The sequence below is a fragment of the Crocodylus siamensis genome, chromosome 3 (assembly GCF_052110815.1).
Source record: "Crocodylus siamensis isolate JL-2025a chromosome 3, ASM5211081v1, whole genome shotgun sequence".
Taxonomy (NCBI): Eukaryota; Metazoa; Chordata; order Crocodylia; family Crocodylidae; genus Crocodylus; species Crocodylus siamensis.
In genome coordinates, this window is record NC_143397.1 from 221448741 (window position 1) to 221470499 (window position 21759).

The 21759-nt window shown below is 42.4% G+C and overlaps 1 protein-coding gene across 4 annotated transcripts in view; it reads left to right on the forward strand.

The window, feature by feature from the left end:
- Window positions 1–21759, forward strand: part of VPS13B (vacuolar protein sorting 13 homolog B) — an 883845-nt gene that overhangs the window by 62556 nt on the left and 799530 nt on the right. For all 4 annotated transcript variants that reach the window (XM_090040420.1, XM_090040419.1, XM_090040417.1 and 1 more), the window contains one exon: window positions 16594–16711. In XM_090040420.1, the coding sequence (XP_089896546.1) occupies window positions 16594–16711 (118 nt within the window). The remainder of the gene's footprint in view (window positions 1–16593; window positions 16712–21759) is intronic.

Sequence of the window (21759 nt, forward strand, 5' to 3'; positions counted from 1 at the left end):
ATGTTTCATGTGATTGTAGTCTGGCAAACTTAAGCTACCAAAGCAGATGTTATTAATAGGCTGTGGGCATCAATTAAAATATTCTGAGCAGTAGATTTAATAAGTAGAATAATTCTGTTTTTAGTCAGGTAGTTGACTCTAAGTCTCTTGTAAGCTGTTTAACAGCTTGGTCTCTACTATTCAATAATACTGTTGTAAAGTTTATACTATTCTTAAATTGAAAATAAGATGCATGCTTTTCTCCTTACACACTTAATACTCCCTGAGCTTCTCTGTTTGGCATTATATAAGATTACTTGATGATTCCAAATTTTTCATTTTCCCACACTTTTTTCCCCCAAGTTACTTTTAAATCTATTATCTCCACCGTGTTGGCCAGTTTTTAACCTTTAAGTTTGCATACATTCAGAGTACAGAGTTGAACACCAGACAGTAACAGCCTTTTCTCCCTTTCAGAGATGTTTATATATTTTGTTTCCCCTGGGCACTCAGCTTCATTTCTTGATGACACTCACTTTCCTTCTTTTTATTAAATCTTTACTCTTTCTTTCATTAGAAATTAGACCAGGGATGACAGAAGAATTAACTGCTTTTCCAGAAAGAACTACTGCCAGCGTTTAATAAAAGAGGAATTTACAGCCCTTTATTTTTAGCTAGAAATACTTTGATCCGACAATAACAAAGTCAATTTGGTTAGTAGAGTTGCTCTTCTTTTTTTCAGTTCCTCTGTAAGAAAAAATATTATACTGTGGTCTCTTGAAAAAACAATACATATTGAGGGATATTTAAAAATATCAAATGGTTTACAAGTGCATTGTTTTTTAACTGACCAACCAGGGTCTGTTTAATTTAAATCAGATTGACTTAAATTACTGGTCCAGAGACTACCGTTTAATCATTGTTTTCTATCGAAAGTGCATTCTTGTTGGTTGATATCCTTTATTCATTTAACTTCTTGAAACTTTCTACTTTTAGAGAAAGGTAAGGGCTTGACTTTGTGTACACAGACTTGCAGAGGAACAAGAGTGCTGATGGGTGGATAATCAGGCCTGTTACCTTGCATCTCCATATACTGCTGTTAACAAGGATGTTATCTTTGGAGATGTGAATCCACAGTTTGAGAACTGAAACTAAGCATCACAGAGATACTTTATGGGAACTTCTGGACCAGGGGCAGGCAGTTATTTTGGGCGAAGGCCACTTACTGAGTTTTGGCAAGCCATTGAGGGCCACATGACAGGTAGCCAGAGGCAGATCAATATTAATTTTCTAAATTTTTTAGGGGCCCCACAGGCCACATTTTGCCCACCCCTGTTCTAGACCGAGCACTGAGTCCCATTGACTCCTCATTACTGACTCCAAGATGAACATGGGCTGACAATGCGAGAACACGATCAGTAGAGCTAATCGTACCTTGTCCTGCATCCACAGAGGCATCACAAGCAGGGTCAAGGAGGTGATCCTCCCCCTCTGTGCGATGCTGGTCAGGCCGCAGCTGGAGTACTGCGTCCAGTTCTGGGCGCCGCACTTCAGGAGGGATGTGTACAGCATTGAGAGGGTCCAAAGGAGGGCCACTTGCATGATCCATGGACAGCAGGGCAGACCCTGTGAGGAGAGGCTACGGGACCTTAACCTGTTTAGCCTTCACAAGACAAAGGGGGACCAGTGGGTATTGGGAGAGACCTTGTTCTGCCAAGCGCCTCCCAGAGTAACTAGGAATAATGGCCATAAATTGACAGAGAGTAGATTCAGATTAGACATCAGGAGGTGCTACTTCACAGTCAGGGTGGCTAGGATCTGGAACCAACTTCCAAGGGAAGTGGTTATGGCTCCTACCCTGGGGGTCTTAAGAGGAGGCTCCACATTTACCTGGCTGGGGTCATTTGAGCCCAATTTTCTCTCCTGCCCAGGGCAGGAGGTCAGACTATAAAATCTATAAGGTCCCTTCTGACCCTATGTCTATGAATCTATGGAGTAGAGTGGTTTTCTTTAATCTTTGCTAATCTGTAGAGGAGCTTCTGGGGACCCCATAAATTGGACCCCTAATACAGTCTTAGTTAGGCACTCTACTTGTCCTTACTGGTCAGCTGTGCCTGGCAAGGTACCCAAAGCATATAACCCTAAGGGCTAATTGTGTGGCTCCAAATCCTCCCCTATACCATGCCTCATGCCTCACGGGTATTATGGTAAAGTTCCCTGTGTTGGGGCCTTGGCCTTCACCCCTTTCATCATGCTGGGCCTTCTAGCCTAGGCCCACTGTGTCAGACTTGGCTTTGAGGCACTAGCTTCAACCTATTGCCTTCAGATACCAGGCCCCTGGCCTCTGTCTGCCAGGTCCTGGGCTCCTGTGTGGCTGTGCTCCTTCAGCATCAGGCCACTGTCTCACTGTGCCACTCTCGGGCCCCAGGCCCCTGGTCTCTGTGTGACTGCGCTCCTCTTGAGTGCTGGGCCCGTGGCCCCTATCTCGCTGTGCCCTTGCACTCTGTCCCTCTCTGGGCTCAACAAAATCTCAGGCCTTGAGCCTGCTTCTGGCAAAGCCCAAGGCTATTGCATACCTCCCAGGCACCGGTGGGACTTCCGTAACCACCCTTTTACAGTCCCAAGCCAAACCACCAGTATAAACAGTAACGTAAACATAAGCCCCCAACCTGTAGCATTAATAACAACAGTGAAAGCAGCCCTCTGCCCCTTTAAGAGGGCAAACCTTCCTTCACCCTTGGGCTGGTGTACCGCCCAGCCTGGCTCCTTGTGAGCTTCCCCAGCTTCAGTGTTCTTGTAGGCGGCAAAGCATTCGGACCAATGTCCTCGGGTTCTCTTCTGAGCGGGAACTCCCAACCCTGCAGCTAGCAAGACTAGATTGACTTGCCAGCCCAGGCCAGGTTTCTGTACTCCCAGGGCTCCCTGTGAAATGCACAGACCTAATGTCTTTATAAAAAGCTATTTCAAATAGCCATATAGAAGAAAAAACACCGTTTATGACAAAGTTTGCTACTGGCATTAGATAAGAAATTAGTGCTGAAGAATGGGATAGCTGCTGGAACAGTAATTTACGTGATAATGAAGTAAAATCATTTTCAAATCCTATACTGATTGCATCTCACCCCACTTAAAATTAAACATATTTATGGTATAGGAACAGGTAAAAGTTGGAAGGAGTGTGATTGGTTGGGAGGATTCTGTTGCATATGGTAGACTCATCCCAAAATTAAACAGTTCTGGAAGTTGTTTGGAGACATGATGAGAGAAGTAGCAGAATGCCAACTAACAGATAATCCCTTAGGTTAGATTCAGATGTGCAGGCACATGTGGTTTATGGTGCTGCAAACCTCTTTACAGTGCCACAAACTGCACAAGTTGCATCTTAATCAGTGTGTAGCACTGCTGATTTTCCAGGGCAGAATTTGCTTTTGGGATTTCCTGGTAGCAAAAAAACAACATACAAAACAAACAAACAAACAAAAAACCTGAGAAAAAAGCGGTGCAAACCATGCCAGGGTGGCACGAGCCATGTCTCTGCGTTTGTTGGGACAAACGCAGAGATCCCTTCTTTATGCGCTGTGGCTTCCCTGTGCTGAGGCACCCTGTGCCCCAGCCAGCTGCTTCCTGCACCCTGTGTCCCAGCCAGCTGCTCGTTATAACAACTTATAATGGCCATAAGTTGTTGGAGAGTAGGTTCAGACTAGACATTAGGAGACACTACTTCACAGTCAGAGTGGCTTGGATCAGGAACCAGCTTCCAAGGGCAGTAGTGCTGGCTCCTACCTTGGGGGTCTTTAAGAGGAGGCTTGATGATTAGCTAGATCATTTGAGCTCAGTTTTCTCTCCTGCCCAGGGCAGGGGGTCGGACTAGAAGATCTGCAAGGTCCCTTCCGACCCTACGTCTATGAATCCCTGGCTGGCTGGGGTACAGAATGCCTCAAGATGTGGCAGCAAACAGCTTTGAGCTGGCTGCTCCCTTGTCTCCCATGCACCTTTACAGTGGAGCCCCACACTGAGGCACCTGGTGCCCCAACCAGCCAGGGAGCAGGTGGTGGGGCACAGTGTGCTTTGAGATGGGAGCAGCCAACCCTGTGTGCCAGTAGACAGGGGAGCAGTAGTGTGCCTGCTTCCCCATCTCAAGGTGCACTGCTCCCCAGCCAGCTGCTCTTATTACACACTGCTCCCCAGCTCTGCAGCTGGATGTGACTTAGTGTGCCTCAGCGGGAGGGCTCTGCAGTGGAGCCCCCATGCTGAGATGCACAGAAACAGGGGAGCAACCAGTCCAAGGCTGCTTGCTTCCCTGTCTCGAGGCACAGTGTACCCTATCCAGCCAGGAAATGGCTGGCTGGGGTGCAGAGTCTCTCAGCATGGGGGCTCTGCAGTGTGCTGCTTACTCCCCCTGTCCACCCAGGGCTGCCTACTCCTATCTCCATGTGCCACTCCCTGGCTAGCCAGGGCACAAGGTGCCTCAGAGTAGGGGATGGCTAGCCCCTGCTGAGGCACCCTGTGTCCTAGCCAGTGCCCCACCCCTGCCAGCAGCACAAGGACCAGTGTGTCCCACTGCAAAACGTGGGCAACAGTCTGCACTGTGGCGTGAAGTACTGGCACAAATGTTGCTGCTACTACCTGTGCTGCTGCAAAGGCATGCCCCTGATTGTGTGGATGTGGCCTTGGTGTTCTTACTGAACCTTCCTAAGAACACTATAACATAAAAGAATCCTAAGGAATTGGTCACACATCTAGTGGCTGTAAAAATTACAATTGTAAAGGACTGGAAGAAAATGACGCTCCTAAAATCACTGATTTGGTTTCAAAAGGTTTGGAAAATTTTAGTAGTCAAAAAGTTGTCCTGTAAAGTTAGTGTTCTACAGGAGAGAAGGAAAAAAGATGCTTAGCTGGAAATTTGGTGGGAATTTTTGAAATTTGCTAAATAAAATCTTCTGCCTCCAAACCAGAAAGTTTGAGAAAAAAATATTTAAATGCTGATAGAGAGAGAGAGAGTCCCGCAACTACTGCTGAGGGGCTGGGGCTTCCATGTGTTTCGAGCCCTGGGAGGAATAGAACTAGAGCTATGTCTGACAGTTAGTGGCAGAGACTGGGTGGGGGACAGGCAGGGGCAGGGGCTGCAGGGGGACAGGCAGCAGGGGCATAGGTGCTGGGGGGGCAGGTGGCAGGGGCAGGCATGGTTGGGTGCAGGCACTGTTTGGGAAATAGGTTGCAAGGGAAGAACAAGTGGGAGGGGCAAGGAGCCCCCCACACATCCAGGTGTCTGCACCTTTTACCACATATCCCCCTGCTTTCCCTGCTGTAGCAAGAGTAATATGCAAGTTAAATGTTACGGTTTGGTGGTGTTGTGCACCCTAAAACGGAATGGGAAATTAGTTTTATTTTGGCAGTGTGTTAAATTGGTGCGTTTTATATGCAGCCAAAACAATTTTTTAATACAAAAAAATATAAAAGTCTGACTCAAGTTTGTACAAGCATGTTAAAATGCTTATATTAAGACAGTTAAAAAGTATTACCTTTTTTTTTAGGTAATTCATTCTTCATAATGCTGGGGATGAAAATTGCTACAAACAACAAGTATAAAGTCTTAAGTAATTTATAAAGTAGTAGGGGCTTCATGGACATGTGGAAGAGGAAATATCTGTTTCAGATATATTTGATTAGCATGGTTTTGATAATCTTATTAGTGCGGTGTAGCAGCATTGTTGTCTTTTAGTAGAAGTGAGAGACTCATGCATAAAACTTTTTTTATTTTCTAGTGTGGTTTTCATATTGTAATTTTGATGTCTGCATATCTATGGACTCTTTTTGATTATCGCCTTTATAAGGAAAACAAGGATCAGTCTTGGGAAGGATGACCTCCAGGAAACACACTCAAATACAGCAGAATAGTGGTACTGGTGATTCTTGAGATGAAAATCTTCTAATTACTACTGAACTTCTGTCCTTAGTCCCCTCAACCCTGTGGGTTTGAAAGGAACGTGACCTTGGGTCAGCTTTTTAAGTGTCCCTGGCCTCCAGTACAAGTATTCAGTCTCTTGTTTTTAAAATGTGATTTTCAGCGAGTGTTCTGTGGCACCCTGGGGTGCCTTCATTCTTTCATGGATGTGTTGGGGTGCCTCACAATGTTAGCACTGTTAAATATATAACCTTGATTCACAGGATGAACCCAGAGATTTCAAATAGGAATTCATAATTTAAAAAAAATTCTGACCTGCTTTGGTCTTTCTCAGTGCTTTGCAACAGGAGAATTGTTCTATTCTTTTTGTAGTAAAAAATGAATGAAACCTCAGAGCTGGCATTTTCCAAGGGGTGCCTTGAGCCTAAAAACGTTGAGAACCACTGTTCTAATCAGCCCAAAGCTTGTTCTTCTATAACACAGGGGTTTAGCAATTAGCTTCTGCAAACTTAGTGGAAAGTTTTATAAGGCCTTTCTCCTGTCCTGGGGTTATTCCCAATTGCTTGGGAATGACAGTAGGATTTAGTGTTTTGGGGCCCTGCTGTAGGCATTGTTAGTTGCCTTTTGGGGCTTGGACATTCATTTTTTTTCTTGCTGCCACTTTGCTCTGGGCAGTGTAAGATTTTCTTGCTTTCTGTCTCAGTAGTCTAGGGACCAGGTGGGTGGATTATGTTGTAAAATTAATTTTTATTGCTGCTTGGCAGGTGCTCACTGCAGGTAATTGTTCCACAGGGGGTCCAGTTTTCTAATAAACTACCATAGAAAGCAAGCTAAGAGAAGGTAGAGAGTTATTAAGGGTTAGCAGTTTTACTTTTAAGTCACACCCTACTTTTTTAATATTAAGATTGTTAAAAATTGGGAGGTTAACAGTACCTTTGTATCTCTGACTTAAATAAAATTGGAAGGTTTAGTCATGAAAGGAAATAACAAGTGAAATAAAGTGCTGTCTAAATTATGAGTTCTGTGGTCCAGCACTGGAATATTGCCCCTTGCAGTGGTGCCACAGATCACTGAGCTAGGAGTTCCTACAGGCTACTTATCATGCGAAGTATTATTATGGATCTGGACCCCACTGTGGTAGACATTGTACAAACATCAAGTGGTTTTAAAATGGTTAGATTAAGAAAAGTTAAGGTTGTTTGCTTTTGTTTTTAAAAGCTTAGCATTAGGAAAAAAATATCATGAAACATTGTTGGGAAGAGTGACATTTCTTTCGAATAGTCCCTTATTTGTGGAAACATCATTTTGATTTTAACAGTTAAAAGGTGCTTATCCAATGTGGTGGGTGGTCTGATAACTTTTTTTTAAACCCAATAAATAAATACTTCAGATGGTCCTGTAAATGACTCAACTCCCACTTAATATTCAAACATGAGACCGTTTAATATATTTACAGTACTTTCTCTCTCTCAAAAAAGAAAAGAAATAGGATTCCTAGGCAAATCATCACTGCCAAATAACCAGACTTTGCTTTGTGTTTTAGTTATTGACAAACTGCAAAAAATTCTGACTGGGGAGATGAATTAAACTATTTTTATATGGTCCTTATTTCTGTGGTCTTGGAGAATCTAACAGCTCCCTCTCTCTTACATATGAAGGAATGATCTGCCCAGGTATCTTTTGGTAGTCACAGAAGTGGCAGAATTGTACAAAGTTGTCTTCTAGAACCAATAGGTAGACAACATAGAGCATAAGATCTGTGTGTTCCTTGCAAACTACTTTACTTCTGCAGTGCACAGCTGTCACAACATTCTGCACTGTCCTGGGTTTTTTATATAGATTTAAGTTTCAGCTCCATGAAAGCATTATGCAATAAAACAGCATATAGCAGGGGTGCTCAACAGGCCAAATCTGGCTTGCAGAATCATGACATCTAGCTTGTGCAGCTACCTCATGGGTTGGAAAACATTGGCTGTGGGGAACGGTAGAAGCTCCATGGGGCCAGATCCAGCCTTAGCTGCATCATTGCCCATGCAGTGAGATCAGGGTTAGCTCTCTAAACCACTGTGTCCAGATCAGGCCAGACTTCCCCTGCTCCCCCTCTGCTCCCCCCCATCCAGTTCCTCCCATGTGTCCTGATTTCATAGATGTTAGGGCTGGAAGGGACCTTATGAGATCATTGGGTCCAGCCCCCCCGCCCAAAGGACAGGAAGTCAGCTGGGGTCAGATGACCCCAGCAAGGTGAGCATCCAGGTGTTTCTTGAACGTATCCAGAGTAGGTGCTTGCACCACTTCTGCGGGGGAGTCTGTTCCAGACTCTGAAGACTTGGATGGTAAAGAAGCTTTTTTTTATGTCCAGTCTAAAATGGTCTTCCAGCAGTTTGTGACTGTTAGAACTTGTCTTCTCTTGGGGTGCCCTGGTGAACAGATGTGCACTCAGTTCCTGATGCACACCCCTTATATGCTTATAGGCTGCCACCAAGTTCCCCCTGAGCCTTCTCCAGGCTGAAGAGTCCCATGCCTCTTCTAATCAGTGCTGCTTGCTTGACCTCTAATCATATGTATGGCTCTCCTCTGGACTCTCTCAAGCTTCTCCACATCCTTTCTAAAGTGTAGTGCCCAGAATTGGATGTAGTACTCTAGCTGTGGCCTCACCAAGGCTGAGTAAAGATGGGGGGTGGTTTCTTGGGTCTTGCTTGAGATGCATCAGTAGATGCAAGCCAGAGTTTTATTTGTTTTGCTGACTGTGACATTGCATTGGTGGCTCATGTTCATCTTGTGATCAATCATGATCTCCACGTCTCTTACGGTTGTGGTGCTAGTGAGTGTAGCATTGCAGAGCCTCATAAGTATGATGTGGGTTCTTTCTCCCATGGTGGAGCACCTTGCATTTCTCTGTGTTGAAAGTCATCAGGTTTTGATCTGCCAATCTTGCAAGCCTGTCCAGGGGCTATTCTGTCCCATCACCCTCCCCCATGTGTCTAGATGGCGGGCTCATGTCTTGCTCGTTGGCAGGCTTGTGTTTCCCTCCTCCTTGCACATTTGGATTGGAGCCGCTCCATCCCCCACCCTTTGCACATCTGGATTGGTATGCCCTGCCCGCAGCCCCCACCCCATGTGCCTGGATTGGGACAGGGCCATTTGTCTCCCTCCCTACTCCTATCTGGTTCAAGGCTGGTCTGTCCTACCTACACCTTCTGTGTGTGTCCAGGTCAGGGCTGCTCCACCTTACCCTCGCCCCAGGCAGATCAGTAAAGGTCAGGCTGCACAACTGTTTCACCCCCTCCCCCAGGCACGCACTCTCCCTACAGCTGGATCTAGCCCATCAGCCAGAGCCAGCTCATGGAAGGACCTAGCACCGTACCGTCCATCTGGCTCATGGTGCAAAAAAGTTGGGTGCCACTGTTATTTAAAAAAAAAAAAAAAAAATGTGGACTGGGATAACAAGCCCTGTATTTGAGAAGGATGTATGTAACTACCTGCCTAAATGTAGATAGTGGAATAAAAGTCTTTCTGGTAATTTTAACTACTACCTTACTAGAAACTAGGTATTCATTAAAATACTGTTCCATGCTAGCTGGCTATGATAGAAAGGAGATGTTTGTTACCCCTGTACTGGAAAACATCTCAGTCTAAGACTCCTTAAGGGTTTTTAATTAAATGGAAGAGGTGATGAAACAGACCATTTTTGGTATTATAGAGAGAGAATTTTGTTCTCCACAACAAATTCCTCTTGGAATTCCCACAGAAAGACAGCTATTCAAGAGCTAGTTGTGTTAACTTTTGTTAATTGTCTGCTCTAACACCTCACTATCAAAAGCATCTTGATTTAATATCTGTATGAGTACCTGAACCTCCAGAAGAAGAGATTTCTCTGCAGTAATGCAAGAAATATATCCTAAAAAAACCTTCATTCTGGCATGACGATAATATCTAATTCATGATTTCTCAATAGTAACTCCAACATTGTGGCTAAATTTCAACCTTGAATTATTTTAAATTTATACCTCCCCTGGAAGGGAATCACCAAATAAATGATTGTTTATTGCTGTTGTCTACAAATTTGATGCCATATACAGCCAACCTCAATGCAGAAATTCATTTTAAATTAGTGATTTCTGGGGATCTGGGTTTTCTGTTTCCTGTGGAAAAAACAGATCCCCCCCCCCCCCCCAACACACACAAATTTTCCCTTTTAACTGTGTCTGGTGGGGGAGAGGGAGCTGGGCTCCACACTGCTTCACTGTGGTAGCCACTGCTTCCTTTAGGTGGCAACCAGGGCTCAGGTGTTATTGCAGGGGGCAGGGGGCTATAGGTCCCTGGTCCTATAGCCCTAGAAGCTGGGGACCCCTCTGGCAGGGCTGCAGGTAGTAGTGTCCCTGTGGGTGGGGAGTGAGGGGTACCGACGGAGCCGGGTTTCGGAGTGAGGGGCACTGGCAGGACTGTGGATGGGGAGCTGATGTGTACCAGCAAGGCTGGGGGACTGTGGCTTGGGAGTGTGGGGCCTGGACCTGCATCCTGGTGAGCGAAGCGGGTGGGGGCAGTTCTGATTTTCCATGATAAAACCAAAATCAAATACCAAATTGATAGATGCTTAGAATTTATTTTATTATAGTGATTGAGGCACTGCTAGGCTTCCAAATTGCTTAAAAATTGTAACTGTATCAATAAAACATTTTGTTCAGTTAACACCTATACATATATAATGGTGTTTCATTTGAATCGTGGATTTTGGGTTTTTTAATCGGAGAGCATTTGCAATCTTTGTTTTATGAGAGAATTTTTGACTTTTGAACAGAGATAACCAGGATCCCTGGTGATTTCTTTCAAACTGTTTCTAAATCACCTGGGAAATCTCTCAAGATGAAAGCTTGCTATACTATTTTTAGAGTGTAAGAAATGTAGCTCCTTTCCTTCCCAATGATATAATCCCACTTTTTAGCAGTATTTTATATCTTGCCATCTATTTGATTGTTTCCTTTTTACTGTAGATTTTAAATGACCTTTTAATTTTTTTATTATATAATAAGCATGTTGAATTTTATTGTTCATCAGTTTCAGGTAATCAAACTGCTGTTAAGTATTCCAAGAAACAGATTTATAGCTCTTCTGTTTAAATTGAATAAAACAAAGGCACAGTGTATTTGCTATGCTTGTGTTTTTAATTTTACTGAAGTAACAATAAAATTAGTTGGCTTTTTATCAAGCTTCAGTTTGATTTTTTTTTTTTTTAAATATCTATAATCAGTGAAACGTTTTGCAAAATTTAGTTACTTGTCCTTTACTTTTACAAGTGATTAGAAAGATAATAGATATTGCAGTCTCTCATTTAAGGTTGCATAGGATTTGAGCAATGTACGTTGACTGTATTAGTATACTTTACCTGTTCACAACTGTGGCATTACTCACCCAAATGTAGTACTCATCCCAGGTGTGTGGCCAACTAGAATTTTGCAAGATTAAAGTAAAGTGTTTAATTTATTTTTCACATATTAATACATCTAGGTTTATGCTAGCATAATGGCACTCCGTTGGTGATAGTACCAATATGTAGCAAAAACTTACATGCAATTGAATATCAACATATCCATCTACTAGGAAAGTTGCTGTTCCCTTAAATGACTTCCATCCATTGATAAGAGTAGGGTTCACCGTCTAGGGCTTCTGCAAGTAACAGTTTAGATTATGATTTATCTGCCAATTGGTGAAAATCCTTTACTTTTTTGTTTATAATTGCTACTGACTTGGAAAGCAAATTAGGCGTATCATTCTAGCAGTACTAAATGGAAGGTAAGTAAGAAGATATGGGGAAAGATTTTGGGGAGAGTAGGGTTCAAAATGCTGATCAGAAATGCATTAACTTACTTAAACTTGCAGAATGGTTGTTGCATAATAGTCAGTTGGAGTGTAAATATAATTTCTTGATGTGATAAAAGCAATGTCAATTGTGAATTCCATTCCCCCCCATTTTTAAAAGTAATGACATTTTTACTTGATTTCATGAGAAGACACTATTTGCAACAAAGCCAAATGGTCCCCAAGAGAGAACATTTTTCTCCCATGAAGTATTCTCAATAGTCATCTTGGAAGCCTTGCAAATTAAACAAAGCCTGTATTGCTAAAGCATATGTTTGAAATAAGAAAAAATCTGAAATTAATTGAAAACAAAAAATTGTCTGTATTAAAATAAAATACTTAATACACTAGAGACAAGATCATAGAAAGATTCTCATCGTGTGTGTTCCAGTGCTATCGAATATGACTTGTACTTGACACAGTAGCAACAACCGTTTTATTTTATCATTTATTTCAGAAGACAGATTCAACTCATGAAATGACAATTTTAATTTACTTTGTACACCCTGTAGAAGTGGATGCCATACCATGGTCTACAAAACATTACCATGGAACCTCTGGCTTGAAGTGTTTAGGAAAAAAGGCCTGATCCTACAAACGTTTATGTATGTGAATAACATTACATCACAGAATTATATGCATCAGAGGCATCCTGGACTCCTGGAACATTTCCTATGTACAGGGGCACTGTTGACTTCCAGTTGCTACCATGATGCCTGTGTGATTGTGCAGCTTTAGTGGCAGCTTATTCTCTGCATCACCTCCCTTCCTTCCCTCTCCCTTCCTGGTTGGTGCCTAGGACCACCCCACTCTAGTTACACCACTGATGTGCATCACAATCTAAAACATCAGGGTCTTAAATTATGTCTAGTGCTAAAAGTAAACTTAAATTATTTTAAAAGACCTGCATTATGTATTGCATACTTACTTTACAAAATGGGTTGTAGCAGATGATGTGTTTTTTGCTTTCTTTAAAGATCAACACTTAACTACCCATGTCTTTTTTTTACAGCTGTTAAATAGCCACTGTTATTTATAACATCTCCTATTCTTGCTGAAATGCACATGCATTTACATGCTTCAGTGAAGTAAGTTTGATAATGACAGTTTTAGAATATACCCTTCATCCTCTTCCCCTTGCCCCACACCTTTCCCCCAGTATAATTGTTTGTCTAACTTTAAAATGTTTGTCTTCTGGTGTGAGCTAGATTTATTAGACTGCAGTAGTTTTAGTTCATTTTGGCTGGGAAGTTTATTATGACATCACTGTGATCTATATACGGTGTGTGATTTCAGTTGGTTCCAGTGTTAAATATTTTCATAATTATGCTAGTTTTGGCAGTTCATTTGGAACTTTTTCACATCTCTTTAATGAACATGCTTTACTTCTGGGCTTATGAGATGGTCACATATTTGAAAAATTAATAGCGTGCTTTTAAACTTAACATTGAGCAGAAGTGTACAAGTACAAAAAACTTTGGGATGAAAGTTGAATTGTGTGAGAACACAGTTCCTGTAAGGTCATGGCCACAGTAGTTATCTTTTAGTAACTAAAAAATATGACACTTGTTTTGTAAAATATTAATAGCAGTTTGTAAAATAATTAATTTTAAAATAAAACACTCAGTGTAGAAGTTTCAGGAAACGAGTGCATATTAGCTAAACCTAAATAACAGTATGTTAAAATAATGTTACATCATGTTGAATCTTTTACAGGGAAGAGCAAAATATGTATTGTTAAAGTAGTCATGTCTGGGAATGAAATTAATAGCCTATTAGTCATAATAGTCAAATATATGTAATTTCAAAACTAATTTTTGTGCATAGTTTTGTCAGCATCTTAAAGTTTTGCTGTTGTTTTTTACTTCCCCGTTGTATCCAATGAACTAAACAAATGATTGCAGTATTGTGTTGCAAGAACACTTACTGTTAAGGAAAATTAATGCTATAACAAAAAAAAGATTTCATCTTTTTAACTGAACTCAGTCACTTCTGTTTATCTGTGTTTAAACATTGGAAATAGAAGCTTTAAATAAGCTATAGAGGAAAAACAAAATGCTTTAAGGTATTTTTGAAGAGGAATAAGGTCTAATAAATGAAGAAGAATAAGCATCAATACATTCTGTACTGTTTGCATTAGACTTAAATATGTGCAATTCTCTGTAGATTTTGCATGTGCTGTTGGGCTTCTTAAATGTCATGTGACTTATGAGTATGCATGCTGGTCAGTAGAAAATCATAAAAGTAGGTCTTAACTGTGTTGATCCTGGCTGCATTTAAGAGCTTTAAAAAAAGAAAAGCAATACCGATTTGAATGTAATCTGTCTTTGTGTTGGCAGCCAACATAAATATCCCAGGGTAAGCATCATATGATAGTAGTAGGTCACACCAATAAGTAGATCTACCACAACATTCTGTTCAAGTTGTGAGCTTGGGAAAAAGGGAATTACAAAAATCAAGGCTTGTGGTTGCCAGGGCATCTCTTGCTTTTGTAAGGTCAAAAGATAAATATAAATGAACTGACTCTGTACGATCCTTTGCTAACATCCTGGCTGCAGTGAGCTTTATACAGAAATATAGAAGGAGGGGCTGTTAGAATGTTGTTCGGCATTCTCATTTTTGGTATTTTTATGAGGCGTGGTACTCTTAGCCCTTCTGAAACACCAGTGCATTCTTACTTCTGAAAAGCAGTTTTGTTGCCTTCAAGGCTAGGGACAGAAATGGCGCATAAACCAGTTTAAGTGAACAGATGCTGGTTCAGATCTGTAATACAACAGAAGTTCATTGCACATAAACCACTTACAAAATGGCTGAAATAGGTTTGTGAGCGACCTGGATGGATAATAGTATCAGACTTTACTGATTTAGGTTAAATTGGCTTATTGAACTTCCAGCCACTTCACATTCAAGTTAACTTAGACACCATTAGCATCCCAGGATGCTTTGCACCTCCCCCACAAACCACCCCTTCCAGGGTGAGCAGGCTAGCCTTGGTCCAGTCTGTCTGCTCCAAATGAGCAGGGAGGTATGCTCTAGCATCCACAGCTTCTGGCCTGAGGCATATGGCTGCTTTTCTTGAATCAAAAGTGAATGTCTGCTCACTTGCTGATTAGTTCACTCTGCACAGCTTAGACTGACCTGCAAATATTGAATCGTTCAGCCTGGAGCTTTTTGACTGTCTATACTTAGCCAAATTGTAAACACTTTTACCTTCTAGAAGGGTTTGGGAAACTTTGTTCTCATTTATGTAATGCTAGAAATCATAACATTTTCCTTCCTTGTTTTTTTCCATTTCTTAAATATCATCTGAAAATAAAATAAAATTCCTTTGAGTGTTTTTGAGACTTTGAGACAGATATTTTTGTATGTCTTCAATACTTTTCTTTTTGTTGAAGAAAACTTGAATAGCCAAGAAACTGGGAGTTAGGGTCTACTTGAATAATTCGTACAAGGCATTAAACAAAGCACATCAGAAATCCAAACAGCATAACGGTGCTGTCTGAGGACTGTTTAGATAAGTGATTCTCAATCAGGGTGCCACAGCTAGTTGTGGTGCTTTGAGATCCTTTCAAAGGCACTGTGAGATTCCATGCAGTTTTAGCACTGTTTGGTGTGCAGATGTGAATCGCAAGGTAAATCTAGGGATTACAAATAGAAACCCATACTTATGGTCTTTTTTATTTTTTTGCAGCAGAAAAACTGCTGTATTTTTCTGTAGGCGAAACGAGTGAAAACTAAAAATTGGCATTTTCTGAGGGGTGCCTGCAGGCCAGTAATTGAGGTTTTTTTTATCATAGTTTCATACTTATGGCTTCATAGCAGAACTTCTGTACATGTATCCCAGTTAACCCTTGCCATCTGGGTAGCACCGTGTTCCAATGAGTAATTACAGCTGGTAAGCAGTGATTATGTTATTGATTTCTTCTTTGTAACATTAATGTCCTTGAAAGAGGCTCTTTATCAGCATTTCTTGGGTTTTCTAACATTTGTGTCTTGGCAAGTAAATCTTACCCTGGAATGTACCTGCAACCCTAATGCCCATATTGTGACTACGTATTGCAAGTCTTTATTTTATTTTATGAATAAGCTATGTTTTCTATTTTTAAGCTACAAAAGGTAAATTAGTGATTTAAGATGTTCAGATGAACAGTTGCTTCTTTTGTCTTATGTATTTTAGGGTAGTTTTAAGGTTTGCTTTTTTAGGGGGTTGAGATTAATATGTTGCTTTCTGACAGGAAAGGGTATGAAGAACGCTTTATTCCTAAAAGCTTGTCTGTCTCTCTCCCAAATACCTTTTGTTGGATCAAGTGTGTATCACAAAAAAAAAAAATCCTTGCATCTTGTACATTTCTTGGACCATCATGGCTACAACAATACTCCAGCTCTACTTGCTTCATGGGGCAATTTCAAATAGCTTTATTTTAGAAAAGATGTGGCTGACATTACAACTGTTCTAGGTTTTCATGAGCAAATTCTTAGTCTGATAAAAGCTGATAGTTTCTCATATACTACTACCCGTATAGTACAAAAATTTATTTTATTGGGTTTTTATTTAATGTTTAGGGATGCTTTACCTGAACTGCAGTTAATTTTACAAATGTAATACAGTAACATAATTTCAATAAAACTTACAACTATTGATCCAATTTTAAATGTTTAATACTTTCCAGGTGATCCCAAAATTTCATATGAAATTCTCATGTATAAATACAGTAACTGTGATCTCAAGGAATGGAATTGACAAGTATTTTAAGTCTAGTAATAGTAAATCCTTATAGTTGGTTATTTTTCAGGCACATTTTTTTTCACACACTGTTAGACTAATTAGATTAATTATTTTGGCTAATATACAGGAAGACCATGAGAGCTGCAGTTCCAGTTCAAACCGTAGTACCACAGAGAGTGCAAAATCAACGGTAAAACCACGCCGAGTCCAGCAAGCTTCTCCTTCTGACCCTGATTTACCACCAGGTAACTTTTATCTTTCATAAAGTGGACTGTTTTTATTTGCATGATTCTGTTAATCTTATGTAGTAACAGATTAATATTTTTTTATTACCGTGGGCCAAAATGTTCAAAATTAAGTTCCAAAATCCATAGTTAGGTTCCTGTGGCTGGCCTGATGATTTAGAAGAGCCGAGTATCCACAGATCAGGTCAGTAGAATCTTGGGGTGGTCTAAAATACAGCTGCATTAAAATGAAATTCAAACCTAAAAAATAGCATCTTTTCCCTTTTTGCTTGCATTTTTATTCAGGTAGGGTCTTGCTATTATATGTCCTTATTTTTCCTTATCTGAATGCTGAAATTTTAATAGTATAATTATTTAAAGATACCACCTTGTAGCAGGGCACTAAGGTGCCTGCTACTGAATAGTAGTGAATGGGCCCAGCTGCCACTCACCAGGGCAGCGCAGGTGGCAGTTGCTACAACAACAGAGTGGGTCAGCTGACTGACGGGGGGCAGGGCCTGGCCTTTATAAACAGCAAGGCCAAGGCCAGAGTCAGTTCCCCTGCTGGCAGCCTAGGAGGGCCGGATGGCTGGAGAGCACTGGCTTGATAACAATGGTTGGGAGAAACTCCGATGAGGGGATGAGAGAAGGTTAGCCAGGTTGGCTCAAGATTTATGTTGTAGCCGCGGGGCTTTGAGTTTCTGTTGTGCTTGGGAGTTTGTGTTGTAACCCAGGAAAGGGAGGTTTTGGATTTGTGTTTATTGTTAGACCAGAGGGCCGGACGAGGCTGTAGGGGTGGAGGAGGTCTCAGCAGGAGCTCCCCAGTAAGGTGGGGGAGTTCCTGGCACCACGGAGGGTGCCGCGTTGTGGGGTTGTCCTGACCCCAGCCCATTGGGGCGACCTCGGGAAGAGTCCAGTAGAGGCAGAAGCCCAGTAGGGAGTGGGCCCAGGAAGGTGGGTCTAAGCAGTGGGGGGGGTCCCGACCCCAGCCCAGCGTGGGCATTACCGGGACAGGCCCCAATCGGAAATCCCAATTGGGAAAAGCCCCAGTGAGGCGTAGGCCTGAGTCGGGCATAGATAGGCCCGAGTGCGGGCGGGGAGCCCAAGGGGTGCGACCCCAGGCCCGAGTGCGGGCGGGGAGCCCAAGGGGTGCGACCCCAGGCCCGAGTGCGGGCGGGGAGCCCAAGGGGTGCGACCCCAGGCCCGAGTGCGGGCGGGGAGCCCAAGGGGTGTGACCCCAGGCCCGAGTGCGGGCGGGTGGGCACACGAGAAGCGCGAGCATAGAAGCCTGAGTCGGGCATAGGAGGCCCCAGTGCGGGCAGAGAGCGTGAGAGGCGCGGGCGAGGGCCCCAGTGCGGGCAAAGAGGGTGTAGTGGAGCCGGCCCCGGGAGAGGGCGTGTATAACGAAGCAAGCCCAGAGAGAGAGAGCGGGCTGCTTAGGACACCCTCGGGGGCAGGCCGGCGAGGGCCAGCACGGGAGGTGGCCCGGAATCGGGGTAGAGTAAGACCGGCTCCGTGCCAAGGGGGAAAGAGAAGGCAGCCTCCCTAATTGAACCAATAAGATCAAGGATGTGGCGGGCGAGACGGAGGATGCGTTAAGGACCCAGACTTGGCACGGTAGGCAGGGGCGCTAAGGGGAGGTCATGGCACCCCAAGGGGCATCCTGCTACACACCTATACATAGTTTTTTGTTCATAGGTCTCAGATTCCTACAAGACAATTCAGAACTCCCCAGGCTCTTAAAAATTTGGACTTTTATTGGTTGGGCGTGATCTCCTCCACTGTCTATCCTTCCTTCCCCCATCAATGCAGCTGCTTTGGATTCACCTTGAACCTTGTCAGCCAATTCTTCTGCCTGTAGGCAGTGTAAGAGCCCTCTTACAGGTGCTGCACACCAAACTTTATCCTATGCTGTTCTGGCTTTTTCAGTTGTTTTATTTCAGACAAGTCTTTTGCATGTTTACGTACAGTTTAGTTGCTAAGTTAGTTCTGTCTGTAGTCTCCAGCTCATGTAGGGATTCTGGAAACACTGCTGCACCAAAGAATATTAAATCTGAGATTTTTGCCTGTCTATTAGTAGAAACATCAGTCAGTGGCTTTCTTTTTGAAGCATTTGACCTGACTGAGCCTGAGGCCATTTACTTGGTCCTTAAGCATCTCTGGTAATTAGACAGAAGTTGGAGACTTTGCCTGTGTTACCTGTCTCTGTATGGAAGACTTTGTCACATGAAATGTCCCAGAGTTCAGGATGATAAACTATGAGAAACTTACTTTCAATTTCACACACTAAGAATTTTGTGAGTTGAGGTGAATGTGAGATTGCCTTCTCCTTTTGGGCTCTTTTGAGGCATCCCTTGTGGCATTCTCTCTCTCTCTCACCCTTGTTCTCCTTTTCTCCTTTCTTTTAGGGGGAGACATCTTGGAAGGATTCTTGTGTCATCAGATTTTTAGAATCTTAAAATTTGGGGTTTTAAGGCATGGGTCTTTATGTGCCTTTGGTAGCAGATGGCTCAAGTTGGCATTTGTTACATTTCTCTAGCTCTCAGAAGATAACATTAAAGTTGGTGCACAGATTACTTTGTATTGAAGAGTTCCAACCTTTATATAATGGAGTATGTATACAAGATGGAGGCACTTACGCCACTGTCTCTGTGTTCTTTACGGAAGGGATACAAGTTCTAGATAGCATGATGACATGCTGTTTCTTCTGATTTCAGCATACTGACATCTGTGCAGGCAATGTTTTTGGAGGGTACCTTGATATTTTGGTGTAGAGAGAAGTTGGGTGCTTAACTTGTTTGGAAGTACAGGCCCAATATGTCTGCTACCCTGCCCTTTGGCCCATCGTGTCTGCTATTCTGGACAACACTTCATCTTGTTGATATTGCTAGAGTTTTACTTGCTGTATTGCGCCTGAGCACTAGCAGGGTTCAGAGACCTACTCGTTCTTCTGGCATGGTTTCTGTGATTTGGATCAGGATCAAAAGTGCCTCAATAGTCTTGGGGCATTTGGAATGAATAGAAGAGTTCACCCTTATCCCTCAACATTTCATGATGCTTGTGTGCATCTCTGGGGTGGGGGCTGTATCCCAAGACATGCTTATATTTCAGTGTGTGTTCTTTCACACATCCTCTTGTTGAAATGTTAGCCATAGTGGGGTGACATCTCAAATATAGGTGTCTTGAAAGAACACATCCTGAAATGTGAGCATGTCTTGGGGGACATACTAAGCATCATGAAATGTTGAAGGATAGGGGTAAACTTTTCCATTCATGCACATATCTTTACCCCAGGATGAGCACTTTTCTGTTAATGAGTTTGTGGAACATCAGCACGTAGTGGCCATCAGTTCTCATATTTCTACTTTGGTACTTCTTTAGGACCTGTATGTTCTTATGGATCTGTGAGTTCATTGTTAACCAGATCTACTGTCATGGTCTGTGCATTTGGCATTAGGATGGGGGCGGTCAGTGTATTAGTGTGACAAGCCTAACTCCTCCAGAGAACATTAGTAAACGTTGAATTCATTGGGTCAGCCATGAATGACTTTATGTAGTTAAGTTTCCCAAATTCATTTTTGATTTTGATACATCTAGTATCAACACACTTTTATTTCATTCCAGGGTCCCATGTGATCACTGATAAGCAACAAAGGAGTCCCAACCCTTACTTTTATGCCTTGCCCTCACATTTTATGAATGTAGTGGGTCTCCACTAACAACAGGCTTCTTTTGGTCCTTAGGAAGTAGTATACTAGATTGCTGAAGTCTGAGAGTTAACCTAATAGAAAATAGGGCTGGGTCAGACCTCCTCAGGGCAGGATCAACTGTACCTAAAGAGTTCCTAACAGATGTTCATCTAACACACTTTTCAAAACCTCCAGTGTTGGAGATTTTGTAATCTCCCTAGGTAATCTATTTCAGTGTGTACTGCTACCATTAGAAAGGTTTTTTAATGTCTATTCTAAATCTCCTTTGCTGCAATATAAGTGCACTACTACTTGTCCTATCTCTAGTGGAATAATCATTACCTTTTTCCTTACAGCAGTCTTTTATATACTTGACTGTTGTTATGTCTCCTGCAATCTTCCATTTTTTGAATTAAACAAATGCAGTTCTTTCAATCCCTCTTCATAGGTATGGTATCTAGACTTTTGATAGTTTTTGTTGCTAGGATGTAGGTGGTCACTTAGCGAAGCCAGGAGATGTTTGTGAGTGGACAAGAGTTGAGGAGCTGACAAGGCTGTCTGGGAATGTGCTGGAGTCTGGAACCAGTAACAAATGGGCAGGGACCAGGATGATTCAGGAAGCAGAAGAACCCAGGGCACAGAAAACTAGGACTAAGGAAACCTAAATCAAAAAGACAGGACTGAGAACCAGGAACAGGATCTGGAAACCCAGGACTAGATGAGACTTGTTCTGTCTATCTTGTTAAATACTCTGTGGGCACTGAAATGGTTGCTGCTTTAAAGCAGGCCCCCATACCTAGCAGGCAGCTGGGGCCAAGTGGGGGATGGTTCTGCCAGTGACAGCCAGGCCAGTTTAGGAAACGAGAGCCAGTTGGTAGCAATTTGGCTTGCTGCCCTGGTCCTTGACAACATTTTTCTTGAAATTTGAGTGCCTAACACTGGGCACAATACTTCAGCTGAAGGCTTGCTGCTGTTGAGTAGCTGGGAAGGTTTGTTTCATGTTTTGTGGCATTCCTGCTTATACATCTCAGTATCATGTGTTCTGGTTTTACAGCAGTGTGACACTTGAATCATTTCTGTTTGTGATCCACTATAACCTCAGACATTTTTTCTGTAAAAATTCTGCCTAGCCAGTTATTCTTCAGTCTATTTTTTGTGCAATTGATTATTCCTATCTTGGTGCAGTACTTTGCATACAAAAATACATCCTGTTTATTTCAGACCATTTCTCTTATTTCTGAAGAGCATTCTGAAATCTGATCCTGTTTTCTATACTGTGTGCAGCCCCTCCCCATCTTGGTATTGTCTTCATATCATAGTCCTCCAGACTCTCTGCACTGGCTTCTACTAGCTTTTCAGGCAAACTATAGCGTCCTAAAT